Source organism: Nesoenas mayeri, assembly GCF_963082525.1.
Source record: "Nesoenas mayeri genome assembly, chromosome: 4".
NCBI lineage: Eukaryota > Metazoa > Chordata > Aves > Columbiformes > Columbidae > Nesoenas > Nesoenas mayeri.
In genome coordinates, this window is record NC_137540.1 from 52279159 (window position 1) to 52297864 (window position 18706).

General features: G+C 35.2%; 1 protein-coding gene across 1 annotated transcript in view; it reads left to right on the plus strand.

Moving 5' to 3' along the window:
* Positions 1–18706, plus strand: part of ATP8A1 (ATPase phospholipid transporting 8A1) — a gene marked incomplete at both ends in the record, with an annotated part of 92494 nt that overhangs the window by 36617 nt on the left and 37171 nt on the right. The window contains 5 exons of the mRNA XM_080343860.1: positions 5285–5369; positions 9035–9174; positions 10984–11122; positions 11427–11491; positions 16373–16545. Coding sequence (XP_080199986.1) covers positions 5285–5369; positions 9035–9174; positions 10984–11122; positions 11427–11491; positions 16373–16545 — 602 coding nt within the window. The remainder of the gene's footprint in view (positions 1–5284; positions 5370–9034; positions 9175–10983; positions 11123–11426; positions 11492–16372; positions 16546–18706) is intronic.

An 18706-nucleotide genomic window follows, 5' to 3' on the forward strand; every position in this document is an offset into this window, starting at 1 on the left:
TTTTGCCTAGAATGATTACTTGTAATAGTGCCCATAGAAAGGGGTCATTGTTTTCCTTCCTGTCCTATTATGTTTGTCTTGAGCTTAGCTGAAGAAGCAAAAAGATAAAAAAATAAAAATCCAAGGCAATACTGGCCAGGTGGGCTGAAGATGTGTAGGTTGGGTGAAATGAGCGAAGTAATTGCCCAATAATAGCACTAAGAATGTGAAACAAAGATCACCATGAACAAAAATAATGCGACAGAAAGTAATTTAATGGCTGCTTGCAATTAATGTTGATTTTGTGTATTGTAGAGGACAATTTTGAAATTATCAGATTTATGCCATGGCTTCATTTTTCAGTAGGCGCTACTTTCACTTTTGGTTCTGGAAAATTAGCAAGTGTGTAGTGCAAAGTGTGGTGTTGTTTGAGACCTCTGAAAGTTGATACTGCACTCATGGTGTAACAGTGAAGGATTCCAGCTTTGTTTATGGTGTTGATCTTTGTTTTAGTTTCATAGATATTTTAAAACTATAGTGCCAGTCTAAAATTATTATTTAAACAGTGATACTTTATGGAGAAAGAAGAATATCTTTTGAATCTTAATCTTTGTAGGATTAAGTTTTTTAGTGAATACTAAACATCCAATTTCATTAAGCATTCAGTTTTAATAGCTGTTTTTGTTCTTAATCTGTAATATTTATCTTTGCTTGGAACTAACGTGTTGCAAGCACTAGAGGTCACCCTTGTTCCACAGGAAGAGAAATTTTGACTCCAAAACATAACACCATCTGTATGAGTAGGAGCATGTACCTTCGGGGAAATAATCTGTAGTGATGAAACTATAAAGAGTTTCCAGGTGTTATAAGTTTTTCCCAGAAAAAATGCAAATTAATTCCTTGCCACCTTCCAGTACAAGCCAGGTAAGACTCTTCTGCAAGTAGAGTACAAGTGTCAATATTTCATAGGATAGGCTTTTGGAGAAGTATGTTACAGAAGTAAAACTTGTAGGATTGTTTGGTAGAGTTGTCTTTTATGGTATTCTCTTTTTACAGTGATCATAGCTGTGCCTGTGAAAACTGAAGTAGTAGACTTACACAATATGCTAATCACACTTTGTTCATGGCCAGGCACTAGCTATCAACTTAACTGTTGGGTGAGCATACAGGAAACAACTGATAATTCTTAACCATCTGACAGTTATTCCTAAAAGGTAGTACTAATCTCTGTGAAATGAATTGTGTTGTGATAAATTGTGCGGAGTTTAGGTTGTCTCCAGTAGATATTCTGCTCAGGTGACACATCTTCTGCAGTACCTTAGGCTCAAGGAAGTGAAGAGTTGTTCTTGTGCCTGAGGGAGATATTCCTCTTACCTTAAGATGCTTCTGTCTATCTGTAATCCCATGGCAACTCCATGAATTGCCAGCTGTTCTGCCTCCTTGTCAGGACTCTAAGGGTTACCTGGCCTGTGGGTATATAGAGATCACAACGGTGGGTTCGCAGGATTCTATAACATACAAGGACATGGAGGCTTTATTTTCTAAATTTCTTCTTTACGTATTAGTAAAAATGACTATTAGTAAAGCAAGTATACGCGTGAGTAATAAAGTACATTTATATTTTAATAGCAGCAAGTATATATTTCCGTATATTACAAGTTCCTACTAAATTATCACTAGTGAAGAAATACACTTAAAATCAGTTATTTATATATGCGTGCCTGCACACACACACACATATATATTACTCAAAATGATATGGGTACAGTGCTCACCAAACCACTCCCAGGAGTGAGGCCTTAACATGGATGATGGGCAAGGTCTCATCTCAAAGAGCGAGAGCCTGGAGTCAGGTGGTGTTCCTGGTGATAGGCCAGTAACTTATCTAGGAGAGAAATTCATACAGGGAGAGTTCGCAGAGAGAGGCTCCATTTTGGGTAAAAGTGAGTAATTTTTGTATGGCAGAGACATAAGAGGGTGTAGGACACCACCACCTGGAGCAGTCAATAGATGCTACTGATTTCCATTTCTCACTTGGGACAGCCAGTAGATGATGGTGAGGTTTTTTTTCCTCTTAGACCAATTTTTATTTTTCCAGACTGTTTACCTGCTGTTTCAGCTGGAACACCCAATAGCATTTGTCAATTCCTGCTCTCTCAGAATGTTTGCTCCCTTTGCTAGACTTTTGCACCCTTCCAGATGGTAACGTGCAGTGACAGTTCCTTGTTTTGTGCATATTGATAGTACCACAGGATGTCTCTGATTTCTAGGTACCCAGCTGCACTTCTCAGGGCTGTTTCTGGTTCCCAGGCTGGCATTTTCTGTCAGTAGTTCAGCAGACATCTTCTGTTCAGCATTTTTCTCCTTATAACCAGGTCACATTTATGGCTGCTCACATCACCCCTGTGGTGAAGAAAACAAAACAAAAAAATTACTTCATGCTGTCAGTTATTTGTAGTAGTGCAATTTTGTGGTTTTCTTTATTTCAACAAGAAAAGGAAATAAAACTGTCACTGCAATGAAAAGGTTCATAAAAAGTTAGAAGTTCTTGATGGTGAGTCCCGCTCATCAGCTTTATTGCAATTTTACTAAGAAAATGTATGTCAATCAAGATTCAATTTCTGTCTTTATAGCTGAAGTTGCAGAATGCTAAAGGAAAACATAGGTTGTTACATCTTTGGTAGATTGATAGGCAGCTGTGTGCAGAACTTCAGGATTGCAGCTTTCTGGTATTGCAAAACAAAACAAGTGCAAAACCTGCCAAGTTTTTGCCTGTCAAGGACATATATAATTTTTTTAATATATCTACAAACCCTAAATTGCTGTAATTCCTCCACAGTTCCTTTACTGAACATTCAAGCAAGTGTAATGATTTTAAGTAGCAGTAGGCTAGGTAATCTTGCCAGAAATCCAAGTGAATCTGAGAGTTGCTTTTATTTTAGGCAACATAACTGCAGTTTAGATGATCTGAATTTCTCGACTCTTGGCTAAGAAGATCCCCAACGGGACACTGCCTAAGGGGTTTTGGAATTCTGTTTACCTGATTTTTTTGGATTAGGGAAAAAATGGAGAAAGAGTTGCAGGAGTTTATGTTCTCATACAATATTCCCAGTAGAAATACAATTTAATATTGCTGTTCAGATATCTGTACTTAAAGCCAAGTGCACACACAGGTAGAATAGGAAAATACTTTATTGAAGATACTATTCAGTCAGTTACTTCACCAGTAGTTATGAAATTCTTTCCTCCACCTATCTCCATATGTTCCAGTCTTCCATGGATGTTTTCCACAGCAGTCTGGACTTCAAGAACCATTCATACAATAATGCTGTTTGATCTATAAATGAGATCCAGCTCCAACAGGAACCAATATTGTGAAAAGACCATTTACTTCCATCTCTCTTGTGCATTTTAGTGTGAACTGTGAACTGTTGCATGAGAAATGTGTTTTGTTTCCTGAATAGTTTCTGTGTATTTATTTAAAATGTTGAAGTTTGAAAGAATTATGTTATAAATACACATTTCAACTGGACATGATCTGGAATCTGAAGTATGCTTGTTGGAGGACCTCAAAGGAAAGACAGAAAGCAGAGACTGACAGTATTCTCCACATTTCCTCCAATTCCTACCTCAGTCACAAGGACAAAAAGAAAAAATACTTTAGATCTCATTGACAACTGAGAGCCAGAGGGTGGTTAAAATGAGGCAAACTCACTTCCAAATCTCAGCATACTTAAAATTTTGTGTGATGAATGACATTCTGGGATGATGGACAAGATTGCAGCACAGTCCAGCGTATGAGACTCTGGCTGGGAAGGAAGAAAATGCTGAAGGAGTCCATGATGCCATAACTCGTTATAATATTGGTCACAAGTGCTTTGTGCTTTAAGATTCTTTTTTGTGATCAGTAGACAGTATTGAGATGGTGAAGATTCTCAGATTTGTTTTTACAGGAAGAAGGCCTACAGAAATATGCACAGAAAAACAGCATTCACTCTAACTATTAGAAAGTAAAACTGGTTTTCCATCCCAGTTACTTGACAACATCATTCATAATAGATAGCCCTTCTTTTCATTTGTCTTATATAAGACATATATTGATATACTTAGATAAACTGATGGTAAATATTTATATTTATGAACCACTTTATATCGGCCATTTTTTCCTCTTTCAGCTCTAGGAAGAGAATGTCAGTGATAGTTCGCACACCATCAGGGAAGTTAAGACTCTACTGCAAAGGAGCTGTGAGTTTTATTCTGTTTTTACTGTGTCAAAGCGTATGTGATACCAATACAAAAATGTGAAAGCAAGAGTTTGTTATAACTGCAGTCAAAACATTGAAAATGTGGGAAAAGGAATATTGATGCCTTTTTCAATTTACATAATTTTGCTGTGTAGCTGTGTAATGTGACGAACTAGTTAATGTCTTTTTTTTTTACTAACTGCCTATGAAGGTGTGACGGACCTGTTCATCTTATTCTTTGTACTGAACTAATGCCTTTATACTTCCTGTTAACTGCTTCCTTCTGTGTTCCAAGAAAATGGATGAACATATGGTTTAATCTATTAGTTACTTTCTAAGCATAAATCACTAGGTAAACATAGTAATCTAACATAACTGACTAGATGGGAATTTTAACCTACCTACCTACCATTCATTGATGTTATGCCAGGAGAAAATTTTCCTGAAAACCATATCTATTGGAACGTATCTTAGTCATAATGTATCTGGAAATGGCAGAGTTGCTCATTGGTTATTGTTCTGTGTATCTTATGTCACATTTCAGGGGAGTGCAAATCTGGTTCCTGACTGTTTTAAAAAAATGAAATTGACTGAATATAAATGTCCATGCTGTATCTTCTCAAGTGGAGAGAATAAGTTGTTTTTAATATTCTGTAAATCAAGCTGGCTACAAAAATCTGAGAATGGCAGTTATGAAACACTAATTTTACCTTGTGGACTTTAATATTAAGGGGAAGACAGCATTTTAGGAGAACAAAAGAATTCACATGGCAAGCTAAAGGAAGATGCAGCACTTCTCAAAATGAATGGAAATAAAAGCAAAAAATGTAGGACAGAAAAACTGCATCATGGCAGAATTTGTAAATTTAGAGAATCTGAGGATTTGGAATATGTTTCTTTTTCCTTCCTCTGAAATAAAATTACTTCTATTCATTTTTGATGCTGAAATAAATTAATACAGTGCTGCATGTTTTTCTGCTATTTTCAGGCATAATTTGTATTGTCTACACAAAAAAAAAAATCTATTAAATTGTTAGGAGTTCATTTTATTTGTTTTGTAGGATACAGTAATTTACGACCGTCTTGCTGAAACTTCAAAATACAAAGAAATCACCTTAAAACATCTAGAGCAGTTTGCTACAGAAGGTGGGTGATATTATTCAGTATAAAACTAAATATGAAATTCAGTTACTGCTCAACTTTTCACTTTTGCAATTTTATGTTGCTATAATGTTTTATTTACATTAAGTTTGAAAATTATGTTTTAGTAATGCCTCCTAAAAAGATCTTCCTCTTCCTGAGACGTTTCAGTAATAATTTCATGCTTTAAGAACAAACAAACAAAAAAAGGCAGCACAAATGCCCACACAGTACACAGTGGAGTCTTTTAAACAAAATATCTTTTTCTAGCAAGGAAACACATTGCACATTGTTTCTGTGAAGCTCTCTTTCCCATGACCACTTTGATGTCCCTCACACGATGAATTGCTGTAGGGATGGCACACAGGAAGAAGCAGCCAAAGCAAAGGTGGTTGGAAATGACTAGTGTAGTGCTTTTAAGGTGACTTTACACTGTGTTATTTCTGTCACAGTCACAATAAGGGGAATTGTCAGCACTAGCTTTCCATGTGGTGTGTTTTGGTTTCTGCTGTTTTAACAATTACTCTTACCAAGCAGTTACTGAAGATGGGGAACCCCTTCACAATGGTTTATGAAGTAGGAATAGCATGAAATGAAGATGAATGATACAAACAACTAGTTAGTTATTTAATAATAGTGAATTCCACAGTATAGACGTGGGTAGGAAAGCAGACTGTAGAGAGGTTTCTGCTTTCATGTATGTTCTTCTAGCACAGTTCCTACATCTGCCATGCCATGCCCTCTCTGTGATGTCTTAGTAGAGGACTATAGTGTTGTACTGTGAAGTATGATAGTGTTTAGTTTATTGATGACTTGGGAGAGAGTGGTTGCAAGCAGAAATCTAATAGTTATGGGAATCTGAACTGCAATATTTTTTACCTCTTCATTTTTTTAATACGCTTTTACTAGAATTATCTTTGATGTGTCTTAAGCTTACACTGGAAAGCAAACTTTATTAAAATATTTTATTTCTGAAATGCAGTCCATATATTTCGATAAATTATGTCTGGCCAAATCTTCTTGTATTAGGAAAGATCCTTTTTCTGCCTGTTACACATATGACTTCTCTAATTTTTCTCTTTTGGTTTATAATAGAATTTAGCATTTTTTATTAGTGTCCTGACCAGCACCTTCAGTCTCTTGATTCTGTCAGTGACAGCAGAAGTAAGCCACAGATCTGTTTCTTTTGTTGGTTTTCCATATCAAGATCTCTGCAGGAAACATTTGGTTAGCCTTAAATAATCTTAGAGTATCAAAGTTACAATAAATTATACAATAAAGTTGAAAGCAAAACTAAATCCAAACAAATTTGACTGATGGTACAACATGAAGCTTCAGATACACCCTTTGAGGTCATGAATCGGTTTGATTGAGGTGATTGGCCAGTTTGGGTTTTCTAAAGGCCTAACCAGGATCAGTCAAGAAAAAGTTACACAGATGTGAAGTTAGTTTGGGTCATAAAGCTACATATTTGGTGACAGAAAAGGTAAAAATACATCAACACCTGCTATCCTGTGTGAGCTGATATGAAACTTTCAATCTAATTCTTAATTACTGTTCTCATTACGTCAGTGTTACAACTGATACCATTTTTTCCTTAGCAGGCAGGTTGGATGGAATGAATCAACATAAAAAGTGAAAAATTCCACCCATCTTTAAAACCACTGCACATAAGTATGAGTGTTCAGAAGTTTGTTCAAGTACTTTTTGTACCCTTCTTTTCAACAGATGAAAAGATTTACTGTTTTAAAGAGTGAATTACTAACCTTTCAAAAGCATAAAATCCAGTCTTAAGGAAAAAAAATAATAAGTATGTCTCTCTCTGGAATCGATTAAAGAAATTTGTGTTTATTTTTGCATCAGATTTAAATTGCAGCTAGTGACGTTGCAAAATTTCTCATGTGTATCCTTTCATGTGGCAGTACAGTATGTCCTTGGCATTTGCTGCATGCTCTTGGTGTGTTGTTCAAAAATGAAGTGGTTAGCATGGCTGGCATTTATATTTAAGCATTTATTAAGCTTGAGTGTTAATGCCTGTTTGGATAAATAGAGAAAGTGTATAATTTTCCTGTGTTGTTATTCCAGCCTGCTAAGAAGCAGAATTAATGACAGTTTGTTTTCCACTAATATTTTTAAAATTAAAATAGAAGAAATAATTAGCCTCTGATTCAAAAAGAAAAAGTTTGAAAAACTTGTTTGTTGATATTCCTGAGTCCTTTTATTGATTCTATCATCTGCATAAAATACTTAGCAAGAATTGCAGAAATGGTATTACTATTAATCAGTCGTAAATTCCTTTATTCCTCCTCAACTCATATTTATTTCTTTGGACTTTGCTAGCATACCCTTATTATACAGAGAAAGCAAACAAATAAACAATCAATTAAAAAAAAAAAAAACCTGATAGTTGATTCGTTAGTCTTAAATTAATTCTTTAGGTCTAGATGGTGAAAAGCTGTGTGCCTAATGCTGTTCACTTGTTAAGATATTAGGATTACATATGGTTTTCATCCTGAAGAGATTAAACTACTGTCTTAAATCTAAGACATACGCATTATTTCATGCTCGGTGTCATAATGATTTTGAAACTGCTGATGGTGCTGAGCTGCAGACAATAGAAACCTGTGAACAAATGGAGATTGCCTTTAGCCATCCCTGGTTGTGGTGCTCCTAGAAGAGAAGCCAGAGGCACTGAATACCTTGGTCCTGCCTGTCCCTCTCCTAATTCTACCTGCCTTCAGATTGTGTCTTCATAGGACATTATTTTGCTAAAGCAGTGCTCTTCTCAGTATGTAAGAGTTATGCCAATTTCATGCTCTAGAAATCTAAGAATCTCATAATAAATGAAAATGAAGTTAGGACATTCACAACTGGCTACTTAAATAGAATGTAAATGTGCATTGTCAAAAAAGAGGTTTATCATAGTCTTGCAGTCTCACATTTTCACTGTAATGCTCAATTCAGGTTTCTGCCGAAGGAGAAGAAGATCTGTTTAAGTATAACCAGTTCAAAGATTGTTAAGTAAAATTTTCGAATGTTGCCTGTACATAAAGATTTTATTTTAAGAATTTGGAAAGCTGAAAGAACCTGTAAGATGGGATTCAATCTGTAAGTGGATTCCAAGTCGGCTTCTGGATGGTAAATTTCAGACTTTAGCTGAGGCTCTGAATTTCCTAAGGACATGGAGGAGGGGTGAAGAAGAGCATTACGGTGATATATTTTAACTTTATTGCTTTCCAGTATGGCAACATTTAAGTTTATAAAATTTTCATTCCTAAATATAATTCAATATTATAGTTTTGGCATTACTAAAAATCTAATGTATATACCTGTTCAGCAAGTGCTATTTGGAATTGCTTCGTGTTTTCTTTAGAGTTTAAGATAAGATGAATCTTGTGTAAAATTTCGTTATTTTTTCCCCTGAAGTACATCAGCTGTATTACATTCAGCTACCTTGAAAGAGCTACTTGGTTGAATAAATTGCTATATATATTACTTTATATATATATTTTTAAAAGTTCTTCAAGACATGCACCAGTTAAGTTGAAAATCAGCATAAGCAGACATAAAACACAGAACAAATTCAGCTTGTAATAGTTACTCATTGCAGGCATATGAAGGAAAGAATTAACAAATACAGAATCGTACTTAACTGTCTTCTTCCTCTTTAGGCTTGAGAACTCTGTGTTTTGCTGTGGCCGAGATTTCAGAAAGTGATTATCAAGAGTGGTTAGATGTCTATCACCGAGCTTCTACAGCTATACAGAACAGAGTGCTCAAACTTGAGGAGAGCTACGAGCTAATTGAAAAAGTACGTGCAGCTTTCTGGTTTGTTTTGGTGGTGGTTGTTTGGTGGGGGGAGTGGGGTGCAGCAAGGAGAATGGTTTTCTAATTAATGACCTTGCTTTTTACATAATGAAATCTTAATCATTATTGAGGAATAATGCTTAGGCAGTTTTGTCATGTAGCTCTTGCGGTTTAGATGATCAAAATGAAGGAAAGATTTATTTGACAAAGCTTTTGCAGCAAGTAGTTACCTTGCTGGAAAGTATTGATTTTGAGTTGAACTAGTGGAAACCTTTTTTTCAGGGTTGCTCTACTGTGTAAAAAAAAAATGTAATAACAGGCAAACATAATCTGCTTCATTGTTTAATGATCTTAGAACCATAGAGTAGTTAAGGTTGAAGGAGACTTCTGGTGGTCATCTAGACACAAATCTCTGTTCAAAGCAGGGCTGATTTTGCTTGTCCAGCACTTTGAAGTTTTGAGTATCTGCAATGAAGGAGTTTTCCCAGCTGCTGTTGGCATTATTTTTTTTTTAGTACTTAACTATACTTCTTCTGGTTTTTTTGAATTAAAATTTCTGTTGTTGCAGAATATTACTATTGCCCTTTGTCCTTTTGCTGTGCACTGTGGAATATCTCCCCTAGCCTTGGTTTTTTTTTCACATTTTAAACTTGTCCTGTGTCCTCACCTACTCTTAATACAGTGTGCTCCAAACCTCAGGCTATTTTTGTGTCCCTCTGCTGGACTTGCCCCATTTTGTCAGCCTCTCTTGTACTGAAGACCCAGAAAGGGAGGCGATACCCAGATGCAGCCTCACACAGAGCAGAGCTGTGATAACTTCCCTTGAGTTTCTGGCAATGCTGCTGCTGGAGTAGCCAAGCACACGCTTAAACTTCACTGCCTTGACAAAAAAGGTTTCCGTGGCTCTTAAATGTACAAGCGAAGTGCGTTCTTGAGGCCAGTATTGCTTGAAGTTTTGATACCTGACTTTTGTGGGAGGCTTGGTTTGGGTTTTTTTTTTTCCTTGGAAGGGATAAGAGAGATTACATTGAAAATGCTTAAAATTCAGAGCCTCAAAAACCTGCAATGTTTCATTCATTAAAAAGAAGAGTGAGGGTATATAGCTTCACTTGCTTGTGAGACTTCAGTTTACATAGATGAGCAGTTTATCCAAACATGCACGAGACAGTCTTAAAACTCTAAAACTTTGTTAACACCATGGCAACTCTGCTACCATTAGAATTTTTGCATTAGCTGCACAAGTGCTTTCTCAGCCTGTAGTATGCAGGCCACGCTGCATCCAGGATTGCACACTATGAGGTTTATAATCATGCCATTAACAGGGTTTTAGCTGGTTTTAAAGATACATAAATATGAAGTATAATAATGGCTGTAGCCACAAAAAACATGTAGGTTTATTTCATGGTAGATTCAAACATAATATTATAGTTTTAAGATTAAGATTAATTGACAGGTTTGTTTGGTTTTTTGCAAGGTGAAGGTTTCTCTTACAAGCAAGAGAAGACATAATAATAGTACTCCTTAAATCTGCAAATCAGAGAAGTGCCCCTCAGGACAAAGTAACTGTTATTGAACAAGCTGCTGGGCTTCCGAATAATTGGGTGAAGTTTTAGTGGTCACACTGTACAGTTTGTCAAGCCACAAAGATACTTTACTTAAAGATCATACGAACAAACTGGAAGTTCTTTAATACTTGATACCAAATCTGATTAATGAATTTTGTAAATATGGAAAGTGAAACAAAAGAAACTGAAAGATTAAAACTGAATTTAAACTGAAAAAATTGCATGTACTGAATATTTTATGTTTACAGAATCTTCAGCTGCTTGGAGCAACAGCAATCGAAGATAAACTACAAGACAAAGTGCCTGAAACCATAGAGACACTCATGAAAGCAGACATAAAAATTTGGATACTTACTGGGGACAAACAAGAGACTGCCATTAACATCGGTATTATATTTGCAATTATTTGATGGCTTTATTACAGATTTAGAAATTACAGAAGTTGCTAGAGTGAAATTGCTTTCAGAAGAGAAAGGCATCGTGTAAAAAATAATATGACATTCCAGAATTTAATGCAAGTTGCATTCCAAAAATTTGCAAAGCTAAGGGAGATCTGTTTGTTCTTTGCTGTAACTCGCTGTAAAGGTGTTTCTTGTCCTTCTGCTGAGTTCTTTTACTGGAGAAAGTGCTTTGTTATATTAAAATGGATTTTTGTGGAACAAATTTTTGAAAACAAAAATGTTTTTAACAGGTCACTCGTGTAAACTTTTGAGAAAGAACATGGGACTAATTGTTATAAATGAAGCCTCTCTTGATGTAAGTAAAACCTGCAAAGTTTTCAGTTAACGAAATGTTATCTTACATCTTATCTAGATGTTATGGTGGAGGTGACCTGAAAAATAACTTGGAGCATCTATTTGTCTGAACAAACACAGAAAATTCTGCTAAAGCCACTTTTTGGTGGTTTTTTATCTTTCTGTCTGTTTTGGGGGGTGCTTTCTTGTTTGTTTTTAGAATCTTCTCAGTTAATTTTAGTATTGCATGCTTGGAAATCCGTATGTTGTTTGTGATAAAATGTTACCGAATGACTAGAAACTTAGTTTACAGCTTCCAAAACCACAGAGTAGCTACTACACAAGTGAACCTCAGAATGATGGGCAAACAAACGTGATGTCATAAAATGACTCCATCTGTGCAGGCACAAAGTCAGAAGCTTCAAATGCTCCTAGTAGCACCTAGCAGAGCCCAAATAAACTAATCCTAAATTCCTTTCTAATGCTGTTTCTTATAGAATACTTTGAATATGCCAAAAATTAATTGCTATTATGTGATTAAACAGCTGAAATTGTAGTCAGCTGTTGAAGTGCAAGTTAAAACTGGCAACTTGCAAGCGTACAGTACTTTGTAGAAAAAAGATTCTTTAGATAATGCAGGAATGCAATATTAAGTGAAAAATCCCATCAGGGAAAAAAATAACTCCTGTTGCCACCGTCTAAGGGAGCCTTAAATTAACTTAGACGTGGAAGAATTTCCTCAGTGGGAAAACTCACTGTCCAGAAGACCTCAGCAGAAAACCCTGAAATGAAGTTTACCTTACTCTGTATTGCGGTCAGGTTGATCGAGAGAGAGAAAGGGACAGAAAAGTTAAAAGAAACTACGAGAACTGGCAACTGAGGGGGAGTGCCTTAACTGAAGGATTCAGAGATAGCATGTAAGAGTATGCAGCAACATAAATTAAAATGCTACTTTTTTTTAAAATAAGGACTTCTAAAAATGTTTTGACCCATTTAGAATAACACATTTTCAATATTAGTATGAATTTTATCATTGTGACTATACTTCAAATATAAATTGTTTTAAGCAGCATATTTTTGCTCATAAAAGTTAAAATAAATTCCCAAACACAGGACAAGAAGAAGCTATTGTTTAACATCTGGAAACAGAGTCTGTTGATATAGAAAACAACTTTTGACACAAGTAGCCTGTCATATTCATGAAAAAAGGTTTGGTTTTTTTTTTTCTTAGTTTAGTTCATTGCATAGCTTTAGAAACCTTGTGACCCTTGTTCATGCCCTTAACTTTGCTTTTGAGTTCTTCACTCTTCAACCAATCTCTGAGTAAAAATTAAACAATGCAATTGAGAACTTCTGTCTTATATTTAGGTTATTTACACACACTGCTGGTTTTCAAAACTACTGCAATACTTAACAGATTAGAAGTGTGAAAGACTACTTTGTATACTTCTTCATATGTAATGAAATAAAGTGAGGTAGATTTGTTTAACCACAAGGAGTCTAATAAAAACTCAGTAAACAAGCATTGCACATTAATCACTTCTAGTGTGATTACTAAAATGTTGAATAAATATATATTAAGTGATATATTTTAAAAATAAATGTATGTGAATATTGTTTAAGAATAAAAGATAGTATCTGATACGGTAGCTGTACCGAACTCCCTATTTCATACTGAAGTGTCTAGATTCTATGGAGACTGAGATATCCTTTCCCTGTACGCACAGTGTACGTTCAGAATACAGGGGGATGCAGATATTGTATAGCAGCTGAAATTTCATATGCAAACTGGTTGCTTGCCAATCTTTCTGTGGTGATAATGTAAATCATATTTTTTGAGAGCAGATAAATGCAGTAATAGGATAGTTTGAGGGCAAGAGGCAGTTCTAAAAATAATAATAAGTTTGCTCTGTGCAAATATTTTAACAAGATACTCCATTAAAAGTTTTCTGCCTTACTTGATGGTGCATGCTTCACTGTTTGATTAATGTATACCTTGTGTCTTACCTTTTACTTACTGATGTGGTTGGAATGAGATGTCAGTCTCCATTTATAGTGCGACTGGTTGAGTCAAAAATGGCTTTGAAATTTATTCTAATAGAGGAGCGGAGCAAGTCTCAGGAAATGGAGGGAGGAGTGGGCTGCTGCGATTGCAGAACCTCTAGTCAGTGCAGCTGCAAGGGTGGATGCAATTCCTCTTTCCTTTCTGCATACCAACAGCTGGCAAGAGGCTGTAATAGTTAGTTGGAATATGGCTGTAATACTTAGTTAAAGGATATGGCTAAAACGTTGGCTTTTGAGCAGCATAGATCCACCTCTTATACTGGGACTCTGTCCCTTACCTTGCAGAGGAACTGTGCTCCCATGAGGGCTGCTGGACAAACCAGTTCCCTCCGCATAGGAGGAACTGAGCAGCTCTGAACGCTTAAAAGAAAAAAATCCCAGTGTGGTGGGAACTGCGTTTAGGATCTTGGAGAAGAGTTGGTCTGTGTGTAGTCCTCTCCTCCTTGGCTCTGCAAGGTATGGTACAGCCTCTTGGCTATGTGAAGACATTGCTGCATTCATAGGAGTTAGGAAGGTTGGCTGCTCCTGGTCTGCACCCCCTTCACAGTACTGGAAAGAGTGGCAGTAAGTGGATAATTCTCACCCTTGCTGTTGCAATAATAGTTTAATATCTATTGCATACCAGTGGCTGCTTCTAAAAAGGAACTAGCTCAACACTAATCCTTTCAGGGACCGACAGAGTACCCTGTCCCCAAGACATGTAAAACAGATTTAACAAAATAAATACCTCCTCAATTTGATCATTATGATGACCCTAGCATGCAAGACAGAAGAAGTTGGAGTAAAAAATGTTATATATATATATATATACATATATATATGTGTATATATATATATATTTGTTTAGACTGTATGCCAGCTCTGAGCTGAGTTTAAAAAGAATATGCTGAAATAAGAGATCTATTTTGTATGAACCATTACCCTTATTTATGAAATTAAAAGACAAATACCCCAAATTCCACTCGCTCTCCCCAGTTAGCATTGACTGGGATAGAACTGGAAAGACTTCTACAGAGCATTTATGTATCTCTAATTTTTTGCAACATTATTTGTTTTGAGGCTCCATTCCCATGAACATCCACTTAGGTTCACAAACAGAATATGGTTTGTTAGTAAGCTCTTAAAATTGTATAAAAGAACACTGGGTTTTATTTTACCTTAATATTAACTTAATGGACTGCTAAATTTCAGTATAGTACTGGTCAACATAGACTGAAATAATATTAATTATGAACTTCAATAATAATAGAAAATAGTTTGATTACCATTCAATTGCACTGAGAAATGTTTAATGGAAATAGTGTACAAGCAAATAGGGCATGTTTTGATTTAAATTTTAATTTAAAGCACCAGATTTCAGTATAGAACTGCATGTAAGCCCACAAAGGAATTTCAAATATGACAGGTTTACAGTTGATATGTTTTGTATTGTCTTGGGGATTTTTTGTTTGTTTCAATATGTAGCATGCCTGGAGCTACCTGGTGGCATGTCTGTTTATGATAAAAAATTAAGGTAAATTTAAACAGGAGAGTTTATACTGCAGGTATGAGAAGAAGCAGTAGATGAGAGGAATATGAAGTTTCAGGCCTCTGGTATTGCTTAAATTTGCGCAGAAGCTAAATGGTCCACAGAGATGAAAAAATCGACACTTCCTTTATGTTGCAATATTTCTTAATCAGAAAAGACACTCTAGAAAATAGATACAAAAGTTATTGTCATTCTAAGGACTTTCTAACCAGTGAATATCGAGAAGGCCAGTGGAATCAAAGCAGGCAGAAACCATGGACAACTGTGTGCAGAACTGGGCACAGTTGGGAAAGGCAAAGCAGTATCTTTGAGAGGGTTTGAGATTTGTAATTACTTCTGATGTTTTATTTTTAGGTAGTTATACCAAATTTTATTTATGTACACCTGACATCACCGAAGTAGCACAATTATTTGGTTTTTAAAGTTGTAGAAAAATATAGGAACATTGTTGTCATGGGATGTTACTGTTTTCCAAATTCAGTGTTTTGTAAGCAAAAGTTTTGTTTTCTTCTTCCTATCTCCTCTAAAACCCTTCTTACTCCTGGGCTATGAAGCAAGAAATAAAAGAAGAGTATGTTGTAGGTCTGTGAAGGCCACTCAAAAAGAAAGAAATGCAACAAGCAGGTTTTTTTTTCTTCTTTGTGACACTGTGTGATAGAGCTGTACTGTAACTAGATAGATATTCGTGACTTCCCCACAGCAGGCTATGGGTCCTACTGCAGAAACACATATGAATGTGTTGTCTACTGCATATAATCTGAAGTTCTCAGTACTGGATCACAGAATAGTGATTTGTGTAGATATGACTCAAACTGTCCTTATTAACTTAAAAATACAAAATATGAACACATATAACATGTAGTTGATGTGGACTTCTCTGAAAATATAGATTTAATATTAAGGTTATGATTGTCAGTTATAGCGCTTGTACTTATGAATTATCTTTGACATTTCTTTTAATTTTTCTAAACATTTAGGGCTATTTTATGTAATAGTTAACAGAAATTGTTTCTCTGGTATCTATATATATATAAATTTTCTTTCGCATAGGTATATAGAAAACTTATTTAATAATAAATTTTAGCAAACATTTATTCAACTGAGCATTAGAAGTTCCACCACAACTTACATGTATTTTTTTTGGCAGCATGAGAGCAATCCTGCACAATGATACTGTCTATTTGATAGCATAATTAAAAGGTAATTTCCTCAGAAAAGGATATGCCATTATTTCTCATCACATTGAAAAATAATTTGGACTTAAGAATAACAGGAATTAAAAATAATGAACACAATTTTTTTGTACAACAGGGAACGAGAGAGACACTTAGCCATCATTGCAGTACTCTTGGTGATGCTTTGAGGAAGGAAAATGATTTTGCTCTCATCATTGATGGTAAATCTCTGAAGTATGCTTTGACATTTGGAGTGAGACAATATTTCCTGGATTTGGCTTTGTCTTGTAAAGCTGTTATTTGTTGCAGGTAAGACTGATTTTATTCTTGCTCTATGGTATTTTTATTGACATATAAAAATCAATAAATTTATTTCAGAGAAAAATGCACATATCCATGTCATCAGACCATGAAATAGATTAAAAAATAAAATTTAAAAAAACACACCACTTTAGTAGCTAAACTTATGAAATATGGTCATTCAAACAAAATATTTCTGAAGTGCAGTCTGCTACAGAGTATACCTGTCAAACCAAGTCATTCAGGTTACATATACCTAGAAAAATAATTTGTTATCCATCAAGGATAGTCTTAGCAAGATTGAGACACTGATCTTAACCTAACATTGATACTACAGTTCTCTGCAGGTTTTAGCACATCTTGATTCTTTTGTAGAGCTTCCTCTGCAGGCAAGATTGTTTTGTAAGCCATGGATTACGTTGTGAAGGAAGCGCACAAAAATGTTAAAGATACTACTATGGGTAATTTTTATTTCATGGAGCTGGTTAAAACACCTATAATTATTATTATTACTCCTGATTGGTTTGGGGTTCTCTTATACAATCAGATATTTAATGCTTTCCTGGAAACATCAGCCGTTAGATTTGTAAGCTCACCATAACAAGACAACTTTTTCCAGATTAAAGAAAATTAAGTATCTACATTCTTTAAGTGTACACACTATGAAAGCAGTTTGATTTGCCTTTTAATATTTCCAAATTTATATTAAGGAAGGAATAAGTAGGACTATATAAGTGATAACTTCCATGTTTTGGGGCCTTCTTATATTTTTATGGCTTTAAACACAAAAACTGCAAGCACCTCCTGAGCAGTACATCACCTTTTCTACATTTGAATGATTGAACAAAAAGGGACATTGAGTACTTCGTAGCTAGATAAACATGAACTGCTCCTGTTGATGTTTAAAGAACGTGACTTAGACCAAGTGATTAATGTGTCAAAAAGCAGATTCAAGGACTTTTCTTTATGAGATCATTGGCAACACAGGTAGGATATCTGTATTAGAAATGCAATCAAGCATTCCACAACTGTGGAAATTGCTCTTATTTTCACCACTGTCTGAGGTAACTGTTAACAAGCATAGCCAGTTAATGTTTTCAGAGTATTTTTTCACTATTTTGACCTTTGTAGTAGCATAGAAAAAGCTGTTTCCTATATTAAAACAAGAAAAGTTAACTCAGAAACAAGGTATTCCAGCTCTTCTAGAGTCCCTATAGCTTGCTGTTTCTCAGTATACAGGTGTCACAAGTTCAAGTTCTCTCAGTTGCTGTAGTACTGAAAATTTAGGATTGTCTCTATATTCAAGTTACATCTAATTCCATCTTTAAATAGGGTGCTATGTCTGACTTTAATTGCTTTGGAAAAAAATGTATGAAAAATTACGTCAGCTTGGATTTTGTACAAGAACAAAATAATTCTTAGAATTCAGCATCAGTTCTTACCAAATTCAAATCTTCTTTCAATAAATTATATGAGCTTACTACCTCATGATGCCTATCTTATCATCTACCTGAAGGTAAAGACATGATGTGTACAAATGTGAAAACTGTTGTAAATACACCTGGATAGACTGTGTGGTTTTGATTAGTAAGAAATAAATGGAAGGTTCTCATGTTCAGGTAGAGAGTTTAATAATGTTCCATTAAGATAAAGCAGATTAATCTGAAAATTAAGATTAATCTGTTCAAAATGGAGCTAGTTTTGTGCCTTGCAAAAGGACAGGGAAAAACAAATGAAGTTATGGTACCCAAATAAGCACCTGGTCTTCCATCTTTCCATCCTTTTGGTCAAGTGATATGTTATGCCACCAAGTGATTTTTTTTTAATTTTTTTTTTAATGGTTTAGCTTTATAGCCATGCTCCAGCATGAAATATTCTGAATTTCAAACAAAGTCTTACTGTCTTTTAAAACAAGATCTTACATTAATACACAGTTTATACTGTGTGTAAACATTTTGCTAAGGGCAGTGGTCTTTCTGACAAGCAAGTTGGAGCTTGGTGCTTGTTCTACTAGTTCCAATTTTGCTCAGTATAACAAGTAACAAGCAGGAAATGCATGTAGAACTGCTCTTTCAAAACTGTTTCTTCACTTTCCTTGATGTGAAAATATATTTTATGCTTTTTGAAGAGACAATATTGCTGTTTGTGTTGGACTACAGAACCATTGAGG